The sequence below is a fragment of the Ptychodera flava genome, chromosome 7 (genome assembly GCF_041260155.1).
Source record: "Ptychodera flava strain L36383 chromosome 7, AS_Pfla_20210202, whole genome shotgun sequence".
Classification (NCBI taxonomy): domain Eukaryota; kingdom Metazoa; phylum Hemichordata; class Enteropneusta; family Ptychoderidae; genus Ptychodera; species Ptychodera flava.
In genome coordinates, this window is record NC_091934.1 from 37,839,589 (window position 1) to 37,853,848 (window position 14,260).

General features: G+C 35.7%; 1 protein-coding gene across 2 annotated transcripts in view; it reads left to right on the forward strand.

The window, feature by feature from the left end:
* Positions 1–14,260, forward strand: part of LOC139137463 (protein LZIC-like) — a 45,016-nt gene that overhangs the window by 3,302 nt on the left and 27,454 nt on the right. For both annotated transcript variants that reach the window (XM_070705580.1, XM_070705581.1), the window contains exons 4-5: positions 455–553; positions 5,401–5,496. In XM_070705580.1, coding sequence (XP_070561681.1) covers positions 455–553; positions 5,401–5,496 — 195 coding nt within the window. The remainder of the gene's footprint in view (positions 1–454; positions 554–5,400; positions 5,497–14,260) is intronic.

Consider the following 14,260-nt stretch of genomic DNA (forward strand, 5'->3'; position numbering starts at 1 on the left):
ACACAATCCCTGACAATGGGTCATATTTTTAGAATATTCATAGGTAGATATTCTCAACTTGAGTGGCATATCCTTGTATGAAAATATAGAGAAACACACCCAGAAGAAAAACTCACCATGCTTTTCATATTCATAGTGATATTTCATGATAGAGATAATGTGCCTGTCAAATTCCAAGTTTTCCATCTTTCTATGTCAAGGGCCGTATGACATTAAAACTTTCATCAGCCAACTAGGGTGGAGTCATTTACAATCTGAATAAAAATCTGATTATAGAGATGGCATATGCTTTTCATCTTGAAGAGGTATGACAATGACAGCATGTAATGAGAAGAAGCAGAGAACAAGTAAAGGAAAGGTTGAAACACAGGCATCTCTACATCTGAGTTTAAATCAGATTGAGGTCGTGACCAGCAAGGATGGCAGTGATAAATATTGTATTTTATTTATGCAGGCAATCCAGGCTGCCATCAGCCAAGCTTTCAAGACTCCTGAAGTTATCAGATTATTTGCTAAGAAACAACCAGGCCAGCTTAGGCAGAGAATGGCAGAGGTAAGCCAGTCTGTTTCTTCAAATTGTCTTTGTGTTGCAGATATTTACGGTGATATTTTATATTGTAAATCAAACCAGTAGTTTTTATACAGTGTCTCTACACCTTGTCCTGTAGTCCTATAATTTTGTGGAGTGCTTTGGTCAACAGTGTATGTCTTAACATAGGCTCAGTCTTGGTAATAACTTTTGGAATTTAGATCTTGGTGCTTGAAAATTATCACTTAGAAAATTGATACTTTGCATGTATTTGTATGCCAAATATGCATATTATCTAAATTCATTTGCTGTTGTCTGTGTAAATGTGTCTGCAAATTTAGGTGAATTTCAGTTTGTTTTATCTGAAGTAATCAACGTAGCACTAGTCTGGAAGATAGCTGAAACGTTGATATTTTAGCGGAACCTAATGCCAACACCATAATGCACATGAGGGAAAATGCCAAGAGGGTTTGACCGGTTAAGAAGGGCTTGACTACGCAGTTTCTGCGTAGTGAAGCTTCATTACGTATTCATGGTGACCCCTGGCCAGCTGTCAATAACTTTGGGGGCTTTTGTCTTTTGGCCTGCTGTGCATATGCATCGTTGGACACGACCTGCCAATCACCCAGGTAGTCAATTAAACTATTAATTGACTGTTTACCGACCCAATTAACACTATCCAGCAGTATCAGTCATATTTTAATCGCGTGGCCCGGGTGGGCACAACGTAGGAACGCGTGTATTTCTATGTGTACGTTTCACTTGTGGTGTTGTTTGTACCATCGTGCGTTTGAAGTCCTTGTTTCACCTACAGCTTACTTCAAGGTGACAAGCTTACTATTAATGTTCAGTATCATTGCACCGAGTTCTGCCCACGGTGAAAAACACCTGTTTTGCCTACTAATTACTGCCCGTCGCTGCCCGTCCTGAATGTAGCCTATCTATAGCTACAGTAATCACATAAATCATTTATCAGTTTTGATATATACTCCTAAATTGTAAGTTTGATCAAAATCGAGACCACATTCAAGGGCTATGCAGACTGTCCATGTACGCACACACAGTGACAAGAAGGCGACAAACTCCTACTCACCAAGCACATCGAATCGGCGAAAAGAAGCATAAAAAAGCTAGGCTCATCGCCAAAACAAACGCGCCAAGCGCTAACAAAACCCATACCAAGCGGCCCTTTTCAGGGCCACCAAATACTCCAAAAAGAGAACTACCAAAAAATACGATAAAATGACATAGAACACACGAAATAACAAAATCGTACACATAACAAACAACTGAAACACAACGTTAGATACAAAATAAACAATCACAGTAACGTAACAGAAAACATGGCCGTGGAATAAAATCAACAATATTCTAAAGAAAACCGACAAACAACATGAAATTCAAAATCAACCTATTTCTAAGAAAACCGAAACAAATAGTACTACAACCAAAGCCTTCAAAATTCATTCGGACACCAACAAAACCAAAAAGAATAAAACCACCTCAGGATTTCAACAAATTAAGTCGTATAATGTGACTACGCTACATCGTGAGACACAAACAATCGCAACACCAATTCAAAGAAAAGTCAAATTGGACTCCACGAACAACAAAAAAACAAAAACTTGAAAGCTATCTGAAGCTTCTAAACTCGCACTTCTAGAGATACCCTTTCAAACAAGGAAACAAAACATGTCGCGTGCCAAAAGAATCGCGATAAACCAGCTAGCAAACAATGGACAAATTTCGAGAAAATAACCCTTCGACAAGGGTCGGTTTTTCGTTATTGTCAACACAAACGATTACGTACTCGAATGCGAAAGGCAATTACGCAACACTCAGTATTATACACAACAAGCCAGAACAAACAGTAAACAAAGTAAACGAACTATTAATCAAAATGTACGAGAACAAGCACATCAACCAGGATACTTGTAAGTATCTTGATCCAATAAACATAAAATCCGTACCCCGCAGTGGTACTTATTGCCTAAAAATTCACAAACCTCCGCAAAAATCTAAAAGACACACCAGTCAAAACAAAATTTACCGAAGTAAAGAAATATAGAACAAACAAACCGAACCACCAAATGGACTCACAACGTGACCAAAATTAATATACTTGCCTCGCTAATCTGAAAGCAAGACCACTAAAATGCATTAAAGTAAATTTTCACAAACACAAACTAAGGAAAGAATCTACACTGCGACTGATGAGAAACCACACTCAGGTTCGAAACGCAAGCGTCAAAGGGCGACTCTATCAACTTTTGTAACAACATAGGTCTGGCTGCGTCTCGCCATAAGCTTTCCCACCACAAACAAAACAATACCGTACACACTAATCCAAACTTCTCTACAAATATCCAAAGCGAAACAAACATTTCATTAACACAAACAATCGGATAAGAATGTAGGAACACATTTTCGAAACGAATCAAACACAAACTCGACACAAAAACATTTAGGATAGTTAGGTGGGGAGCCTGTTTCACATTTTTTACATCTCGCTACACTGTCTATGATTCTAAAAATAAAGTCATCTGCCACTTTTTCTGTATGCGCGGTTTGGCAAAACTCATCTCTTCAATCGAAAGTCGGGCGATTTCACGGTTCTTTGGGGCACTTAAGTGTACGTCGAGCTTAAGGAATGTAGTTACATTCGCGATGTTTTATTCGAAAATTATTTATTTCTTCAAGGGCAAATGCACATAATTTATGCTGTTGGAAATACTGGCCGCTCATAAACAAGACAATAAACTCAATATATGTGCATCTTTACTTATATTGTCAAAGTACCACCGACACCCACAAAAAACCAAATGGTTCAGTCCAGGTATTTGCAACTCTGCCATCCGACTGGTCAACAGGAAATCAACCATAGGTGTCTTTTGGCACGCGTATACGCCAGTCACCTAGGCGACGGTAATCTGCACCACTTATCACCATCGGGAAGGTACTCCTCCCCATATACCACTGGCGATCCCACCCTCAAGGCACTGCGTCATTCGACCAAGCATTGTTATTGTAATTTCCTGCATAAAATTAACAGCGAGGTCAACCGGTCAAAATGTCTTGGCATTTTCTGGCATGGTTTCTTGATGACCAGCGCCCTCTAGTGTTCAGATTAGAATGAGATTTCCCTTGAATGATGTGTTGATTCCATCTTCTAGTCTATGTAGCGTTATGCATTATCATTTTGATAACAAGTTGTTTTGTGAATCATACCTTAATTTTGTCGATCTTTTGATTGAAATATTAGAAAGATAACTATAATTGTCAAAAACATTTGAAATTTTCGTTTAAACATGAAACATTTACAATAATTAATATAGAATAGGCAGCACAAAATGTTATCAGTTGTTATTTGTAGTTCGTATAAGACAGACAGGCATTCCATTGTTAACATTATTGTACAAGACCAGCATATTTTTCAATTTACTTGCTGATTCGTACCTAATTTTAGAGCAGCTTATGAGATAATTATGGTGAAAAAAAATTGGCTGTAGCTGTTACCAATAATACCCCCTGATTGATATTATTTAGTCATGTGATTGAATAATTTACATAACGATAGCTCAGTTTTTAATTCCTTAAAAGGTAGTTGTGGTCTGTGATAAATTTTGAAGGATGATGTGCTCAGGCAGTTTTTCTTTTGTATGTTTTGATATACAACGTTGTTAATATAAAATATGATAAGACAATATCATTTGCTTAAAATGATTGAAATTATGACTTATCATAACACGAGCAATGATTTCACACTCAGTTATCACAATGACAGCGGTACACTGACTTGTTGATGTTTTTTTAGTGTTTTATTTGCTTCATAATACTCACAAAAATAATATTAATTTTCATCATATTCATGAAAGATGACAAAAGAGTATAGCTTTCATTTTACAAAAACCTCTTGGATATTTTCTGACTGTATTATTCATTGTCACTGCAATATACCAGTATACCAATATACCTTTATCAGCCTATTGTTAACACGGCTTTTTATGGAGACAGATCATTTTCTACAAGTGCTCCAAGGTTGTGGAACAGGCTGCCTATTTTACTCCGTTGCAGTGAGAATTTTAACATTTTTAAATCAAACCTTAAAACTTTTTATTCACCGAATGACTTTTTATATCATACATTTTAAATGCCTTTTCACTTTTTATCAAGTTATGTACAGCGCTTTGAGATGTGTTTACATGGAAAGGGTTTTTTCAAGAAATAAATATTATTATTATTATTATTATTAATATCTGCCTTTTTCTTCATGGATACGGCTGCTATTTCAAGCATTCATCATGTTTTCAGTCAATAGGTGTTTCACTTCAAGAATGAAAGTCACTGAAGTGATACGTTTTCATTTATTTCTAATCTAGAAAATTTTCCCCATCAGTGAAATTACAACCTGGTCAATATTCTTTGATTTATTGTATCTCGAAAAGTTGTATCCGGAATACAGTGAATAAAAAATATAGTACAACCTCTAGGTTTAGTACCCCCCCCCCCCAAAAAAAAAAAAACCAAACAGACAAACAAAAACTAAAATTCTCTTCCTGTGATTTGTTATGTTCTGTTACCAGTAAAATGCAATATTAGTAATGCAATGTGTGGAGTTTTAATTTATGTGGTTACATGCATAAAGAAACCTCCTCAGAGAGAAATAAGGGTTTATCAATAAAGCATGTTTCAATAATTTCAATATTTCACTTTTGTTTAATAACCCAATAATGATATACATGTATATGATGTATGTATCATTGCAGATGATGTACAGAACTCATCCAATTAAACATTGACACACATCGTATATGTCCTGCATTGTAAAAAGAATATTCATTTCCATTAAATTTCAATATTAATATTTTCAGATTCAGAGAGATAACAAGGTTGGGAAAATATCACAAGATGTGTACACGCAGCAAGCAGTGGAAATTCTTACAGCTTTGAAAAAATTAGGAGATCAGGTAAGAATATGTTTCATTCATCAAATGTGACCATTTCACAGGGAAACTTTGTGTCTTTTGTCCACAATGGTTCTACTCCAGATAAAAAGGACGCGATGCGTTCTACAGACTCAGTACACCCAAGAGATCACGTGATCGCGGTACAAAAAAACCCACAAGTGCACTAACTCGTAAGGAAATACACGTTCGTCTGTGTGCGTTTACGCACGTTGGTTAGTTTATACCATGGTCCATTCGAATTCCGGGTTTGACTTATTATGCAATAGCATATAATAATACCACTCACTTTATCCTACACCTTGTGACATTTGATAAGTATCCACTGTGAACTGTTTGAAGCATAAATCAAAAAACTCAATTGTTCACTAATTTACACAATGTACATAGACTTTTCTGCACCTGTGAGAATAACGTTGTGTATTGTTTTTGATGTATTATAAACACTCTTGAGCAAAGACACTGTTTGTTTTGGGGGAACACATCCCCTCTTCATTTTACTCAACATGAATCTAACCATTGAACCATAGTGGGTAAGACACAATTCTGATGATATCGTTGGTTTTGGTGTAACACTGCATGAGTGCACGTAGATATTTCAAATCATGCATTCATAAACAAAATATTGTTCACTGTAAAATAGTCAATGTTTCCACAGATAATCGTGTACCATTGCCCAGATTTTAAGGTTATACTATTGGCAAGCCAAGGTATGGCATTTGACATTAGAACTCTCTTGGGAAGAGTATCACATTTGGTTGGAAACAATCAGCAAGCTTAATATGTAAATTTTCCCCTGAGAGTTTTAAATGCACTGCCAAATACCTGATTGTTCCATTTACAACTCATTATAGCATGAGATTATTAATATGATCAAAGTTGGATAAAAGGTATCAACTATTTGGAATTAGATGTTGTGAAATTGGATACATCATGAAAGTTGAGGGGCTTCACAGTATCTATGCTAGCTTTTGCTTTATCACTATATTGCTACTTGGACAAGCCCTTGGTTTGCTAGATTCACTGACCCAGTCAAATATAAACAGATCATAGTGACCCAAAGCTGGAAATATTGAACTTCAAGAATCTTGCAAGTCGATGATAGCTTACAGACACTATGTGGACGACAATTTTCATCATGCCACAACCAATCAAATGCTTAGATGACAGTTTCATAGCTATTATTCATCCCAAGTATTATAGTTAGAATATAACCCATTTTTTTAGCTAGTCATATGGATTGATTTAGACAAGGCATATTATAACAGTACATGTTGTAATTTCATATTGAGAATTATGTAAATACTCTATGTGACGCAGTTGTGAAGTAATTCAATTAAGTCTCGTGTATCAGTAAATGTACTTTGTGTTCTCTGTTGATTTGACTGTGTTCCAAAGAAATCTTGTCCATTAAGAACTGAAATGTTCGTACAATCAACTTGATTATTTCAAGAAATTTTGAACTTAGATGCTTTTATTTGTAAAATATAGAAGTATTTTGAATGAATGACTGACTTGAAGGAGAATGTGAAAGTTGTTTGCAACTGTCTCCATGCTGAGATTTGTAATTTATCTCGTACCACTGACCAGTTCCTTCTGTAGCCGTAACAGGAGTACATAACACCACCACCCTATACCTGTTAACAGGTACCCTACTGCTCCCTCTATCCCACAGGATTGACTTCCTCACCTGACAGCAACAACCCTGACAATTGTGTATATCTTTGTGCATGATTTTATCATCACAAACAATAATCCATTATAGACTTTCCAAAACTGCTCACTATAAGTGTTTCAGGAAGACCCAACTTAATGTCGAAAACAAAAAATGTCTCATCTGGTAGTGTTTTACCGTGAATGGATATGATTATTGGACCAGTTTTGATGTCATATTACCAATTTTCAATGGACAATAATATCCTATTCACTGCCCACCCACTGGGCTTTTTTCAAGTTTCCAACAACAGGAAAAGTCTCCCTCCAAAGAAGCACTTACTTTTTAGCTCCCATAGCCATATGTATATATGGCAATGGAAGCTATTCTTATAGGCTAGGGAAATGTCTGTATGTATGTATGTCTGTATGTCTGTATGTCTGTACGTCTGTATGTCTGTATGTCTGTATGTCTGTATGTCTGTATGTCTGTCCGTCAACATCAAAAACTCCAAAACCGCTGTACATTTCATCTTGATATTTGGTGTGTACAGGATGATGGGCTGTAGATGAGATTTTGTTCAAATGAAGTTGTCATTGCCAAAAATATGCAAATTAAGTGAAAAATGTAAAAACAGTCAAAATTGAAAAAAACTCAATAACCACTGAGCAGATTACATGAAAAATTAGCATGTAAGTACTTTGGGCTGACATGAAATGATTGTGCACATCTTGGGTCAGTATCTTGGACTTGCTATTTTTCATGAATTTTTTTGTAATTTTCTCCCATTTTTGGTCAAAAAATCTCCTGCTCTGAAACCACAAGTCCGATTGATTTGAAACTTGGTATGGAAGTGCATAGAAGTGACCTTTCCCAAATTTGGGCAAATCGTGGTGAAATTTGCATATTTTTAGTTTACACGTCCATAGACTCCCATGTATAAGGCAGATCTCCATAGACTCCCATGTATAAGGCCACGAAAAATAAAAATTTAGTTTCTCATCGTATTCATATTGCAAAAAGGATGCAGTGACACAATTTTAGTCCCCACAGATGAAGTCCAGTGAGCTTATAGATTGGGTCATGTCCGTCTGTTCGTCCATCCGTGAGTCCATCCGTTCACGCAGATATCTCGGATATTTTGACAAAATGTCATGTGACCTCGGTGACCTTTGATCTCAAATATACATATTTGTCCATAACTCAGTAACCACAAGTGCTACCACCCTTCATATATGGTATGATGGGACAGCTTATGACGCCACATATTGTACCTCATTAATTATGCACATATCTAATTTTGAGCGAGCCAATAGAGCAGAGGTCTGATTTTTGGTATATAGGGATAACTTAGCAATACAATTTTTTTGACAAAATGTCACGTGACCTCGGTGACCTTTGACCTCAAATATACATATTTGTCCATAACTCAGTAACCACAAGTGCTACAGCCTTCATGTATGGTATGATGGAACACCTTATGACGCCACATATTGTATCTCATTAATTATGCGCATATCTAATTTTGAGCGAGCCAATAGAGCTAGAGGTCTGATTTTTGGTATATAGGGATAACTTAGCAATACAATTTTTTTGACAAAATGTCACGTGACCTCGGTGACCTTTGACCTCAAATATACATATTTGTCCATAACTCAGTAACCACAAGTGCTACACCCTTCATATATGGTATGATGGGACACCTTATGACGCCACATATTGTACCTCATTAATTATGCACATATCTAATTTTGAGCGAGCCAATAGAGCTAGAGGTCTGATTTTTGGTATATAGGGATAACTTAGCAATACAATTTTTTTGACAAAATGTCACGTGACCTTGGTGACCTTTGACCTCAAATATACATATTTGTCCATAACTCAGTAACCACAAGTGCTACACCCTTCATGTATGGTATGATGGGACAGCTTATGACGCCACATATTGTACCTCATTAATTATGCACATATCAAATTTTGAGCGAGCCAATAGAGCTAGAGGTCTGATTTTTGGTATATAGGGATAACTTAGCAAAATGTCACGTGACCTCGGTGACCTTTGACCTCAAATATACATACACTAAATAGTCCAGGATGGGAGCTACAGTGTCATTGACGCTATTTTTACAAATACCTTTTTACAAGAACTGCTTTGATTCTTAACCAAAACGTTACATTTGACCACAAACTGTTTATCTATGTTGAAAAATTTCAACCAAAACTCTACAGTCTTGAGTTATAACTTGATAGTAATAAAAACACCAGATTCAATCAATAATTCAACTGTGTACATTCTAACAGAGGGAGAGAGCTCAAGTGGTTTTGTTTACATCAACAAAACCTACCAATTCAGTTAGAATATTTTGAAATAGATCTCCAATCATTTTAAATGTCATGTGAAAATTATACCAATAAGGGCTAGTGAAAAAAATCACTTGCCATAATTTTTTTGTCTCTGACACTTCATTTAAGTCAACAGAACATGATACAAATTTTCACAAAGTAATTAAGATTTCCTTTTCATTTCCAACTTGACATTTTTGGAAACCTCTTCAAAATTTACTCTTTAACCTGTCTATTCCCAATTCCCTGTGAATTGTTCCACATCCCACCATTGATACCAATGGTTTTGGGCCAAACCACACTGAAAGGGGTTAAAAGGATGCATGGCAAATACCAACTATCATCATAGGGTGTTGTAGAAGTGATCGTCCCAGTGGTAGGGGCGGGGGTAGGGGGGTTGGTTTCAGCACAGGTTTCTTCTGGTATGGTTTACTTTATTTTAATACGTTTGACTATGATATGCATTGTCAATAAACATTTATACTGCCAACCTTTGGTGTCTTGGTCTTATGTTAGCACTGGTTTTGTAATGATTTTTTCTCCGTAAGTGTCGCTTTGTCACGCATTTGTCCTTTGACAATCTTACGCAAAGTTTTGTCACTGTGTTGACATGTTTTAACACAGCGCGGCGATTGTCGTTTTCGTCCACTGTAGTTACGTCTATTATCTGATGCGTTTGATTGCCTAATGCGCCAAAGCAAGCAAGGGTAAATTACCAATCTGTAGACGCTGTCACCAGATTATCACCGGATTAACTTTGACAAAGTCAACAACAAACGCACCAGTAAGGTATAACAGTCTCCTGTTATACCTTACTGGTGCGTTTGTTAAGGTTGGCAGTATAATGTTTATTGGCAATACATATCATTGTCAAACGTATTTAAATAAACCTTAGCAAGAAGAAACCTGTGCAGAGACCAAGACACCCCAACCCCGCCCCTGCCCCTGGGGATGGTCATTTCTACAACACCCTATGCTATCATGAAGTGTTCTTGAGAGAAAAAATCAATACTGCATTGGCGCATATCACCAATTTCCGCTGATAAGCTGAAAGCGCTGTGAGTGTGTGTATGTAACCAGCTCTCCTCAGCATTGAACAGCTTTTCAAGACAAGAAAGGAATGAGATAGTTGAAGATTAAAATGAATAAATGGCATGCTATTTCTAAGGTTTTACAATTTTTTTAAAGTTGCTAATTTTTTAGATTGCATGTTTCAGTATCTTTTACTGTAATATCATAAAACAATTGAAATGAACAACCGGCCATCATATGGACTTTTAGAATTTTTTTATATACCTGGTGTATGCCGGGATTTGGTGACTCTGTCCTTTTCCTTTAAAATTCTGAGATTAAAATGTATCATTTCTGAGGTTTTTCTGGTTTTGAAAGCCTTATCTCCAGTTTTCATGTCTCCATATACTTGCCATATAAATTGTTGAGAAAGCACATAAATTTGGTTTATAATGTCTTTGTCCCTTACCCCACCATGGTTTGGCCCAAACCCATTGTTACAAATGGTAAGTGTGGACTTGTTTACACGGAATAGGGGTGAGCAGGTTTATGATTATGCTGTTGGAATTCATGAACAATATTACCATTGATAAACAATGTGTGTTTATAACACACTTTGTGTGATTCAGCATTATTGATTAGTCAGATTTAATTAATTAATTGTTAGGTTGAGTTAATCAGACCAAGGAACTAGGTTTATAGTTTTATTAGGCTTTTGTGTTATAATTTGATTTTGCGGCGCTAATTTTGTGCTTCAGCAATTAGTTACTGTTTAATTGTTTTAATCAACTCTCTGTTTGTACACAGCTGTCAAATAAACTGTAATTCCATCAGTAAAATGAAAACGAAAATAATGTATATACCCGGTACTTTATACAAGTAAAGGCATGTTAAGTTTGCTATGTAGTACAAAGGGGAAACATTTTGAGTAGGTGAATTTTTTATTATTGATGATAAATTTCTGTGTTATCATTTTAAATTTTAGTCAGACTTAAAAAATTGCTGTAAAGTAGAGATATTTGATAATGCATAATACTTTAAGCATTATAGAAAAGAGATTTATGATTTAATGGAGAGAGATGGACAGAGAGATAGTTGTGTTTTTCTCTGATTCAAAACAATGTGTTCCCTTTATAAAGATATGGCTGGTTGATATCTACATGTAATATGTCTTAGATGCTCATTATGTGCGTCTTCAAGCTTGCCAGTATCCTGGATACCGCATCCAATGATGATGGCTTTAATCAGCGTGATGTAGGAGGCAGTTGTGGTTGCCATGGCAACCAGAAGGAAGAAGATGCATCATCTGTCTTCCTCTCCCCTCTGGTTCTGTAGAGAAGAGCCAGTGACGTAGATTCCATGATGTGGGGATGTGACTGTTATTTTGCTGTCCTATGATTGATTACTGAATTGACCCACAGGTCACGCAGTACCACATACTTCAGTGTCAGATCATATTAACTAGTGGTAGTACAATAAAGAAAAAAAAAACATGACTTGTGACAGGGGAATCTGTGTCTCTCAAGGCATTTGAGCATTTGTGACAAAAAATGATTAAATGTCAAACGATTCGTACATGACATGGTGGAAACCGTGATCGTGAGGAGATTTTTGTGGCATTGCTATTGCACTAAGTTAAACACAAATCTGTCTTGGCAGACTGAAAATTTCATGATCATTTTTGAGCAGGCCAGTAGTGCATTATGTAAGCTTTGAAAAAAACAGATTTTCCCGGCCATGCAAGATTTGATTATCCTGCCAGCAATTCAATGGCGCACTGAAAATCGCTTTCAGTGTGTTGATTATCAATCAAGTCATTGAATGGTGGTGGTGGAAATCCGTCCAAGATAACCCTGTATTCCAAGAAGTCATAAACCACAGATGTTGACTGCATGACATGTATTTAATCAATGATGACTTTGGAACTTTGCGGCGTTACCAAAACACACTACAATCCATCAGTAGTCATATTCTGCAAGTATTGTACATAGATCTTCATGTTTCCAAAGTACTGCCTCGGACCATTTTCTGAGAATTAAGCGCAGACATGGATTACCAAATATCTCAGAGTTGATCTTCACAGCCTAATCTCTCACTGGAGGCTGCTGTAACATACATTTCTGATGTTATTTTAGTGCAGTAAGCTTTCTGTTTCACCCGATCCATTGAGTATCAGAAAATATTCAAAATTGAACAGTTTGTTTTTGTTTAATACGCAGAAAGAAAGTACAGTTTACATACCGGTAAATTCCTTATGGATTTAAATCTAGATTCAATTTAATGAATGATAGTTTGATTTCATTAATAGTTTAGCAACAGATTAAAATTTCATTAATGCATCAATATATCAGGTTAGATTGCAACGAAAATGGAACAATCTCATCAACCAATGCTTGATTCTTATTGTTTTGGAATGTTTTACCAGTATATGCATGCATGGTTTCCTATGTATCAATAACTTTTGTGGTTTTGAATTTCTATCAGTCTGATGACATCATTCTGTTACCCTGTATGCTAATTACCTAATTAATATTCTTATTATGTGAGGAAACAAAGAAATATGAAACTTTTGTCATATACGAAAATTTGATTTATTATTTCCATTTTTCAAAATATCATTCACATATACATCATGATTATAATAACAGAACAAAAAAATGTAAAAGCATTACTATATAATAGCTACATTTAGCATGAGAACTTACAATGATCTAACGATACCATAAATTTTCAAACCGTCATATTCAGAAATTTAGCGTACAAATTTTACGAGCGCAGTTTATGAGAGGATTAAAGGAGTCTGCAAAAATGATGAGTTTTCAGTATTTTATATAACTTGGCTACACCAGAAGTGAGTCAGATTTTCGCGAGGTTTTGATTTTATAGTAAAATTTTTCCAAATATACCAAGTATTAGGTGCAACCAGAGTCAGCTGTCTGTAACATCTGTGTTCAAGAAGATTACATCGGAATGTACCCTGTGATGTTGCTCTGATTATCTGCATTGTGTGCAGCATCCACTATTTATTATTTCATCTTTTCATAAAAATGAACTCTCTGTTGAGTCCCCAGTTACATTGTTCATGTATTTTCATGATATCTGTATCAAAATATCAAATGCCAAATCAGCAAAGACCAGAGGCTTTTTCAGAAAATAAACTTGTTTTAGAACTCAGAACTACTACTAGGCCCTGTGATTGTGAAATATCAGTATATACTTTGAGTACAAAGTATTAAATCTGCATGTTGGAGAACTCATGTTGTAAACATTCAGCGATTGGTTGTGAAATAAATTTTACTGTAATTGGATATAATGAAAAGTAACAAAGTTCTCTTGATATCTGATAGAGTTCCAACCAATCAGTGAAAGGCTAAAGTCTGTAATTGATTTGTGATATATTTCCAACCAATCAGTGAAAGGCTAAAACATGTGATTGATTTATGATATATTTCCAACCAATCAGTGAAAGGCTAAAGTCTGTAATCGATTTCTGATAAATTTCCAACCAATCAGTGAAAGGCTAAAGTCTGTAATCGATTTCTGATAAATTTCAAACTAATCAGTGAAAGGTTAAAACCTGTGATTGATTTGTGATATATTTTCAACCAATCAGTGAAGGGCTAAAACCTGTAATTGATTTGTGATAAATTTCCAACCAATCAGTGAAAGACTAAAACATGTGATTGATTTATGATATATTTCCAACCAATCAGTGAAAGGCTAAAGTCTGTAATCGATTTCTGATAAATTTCAAACCAA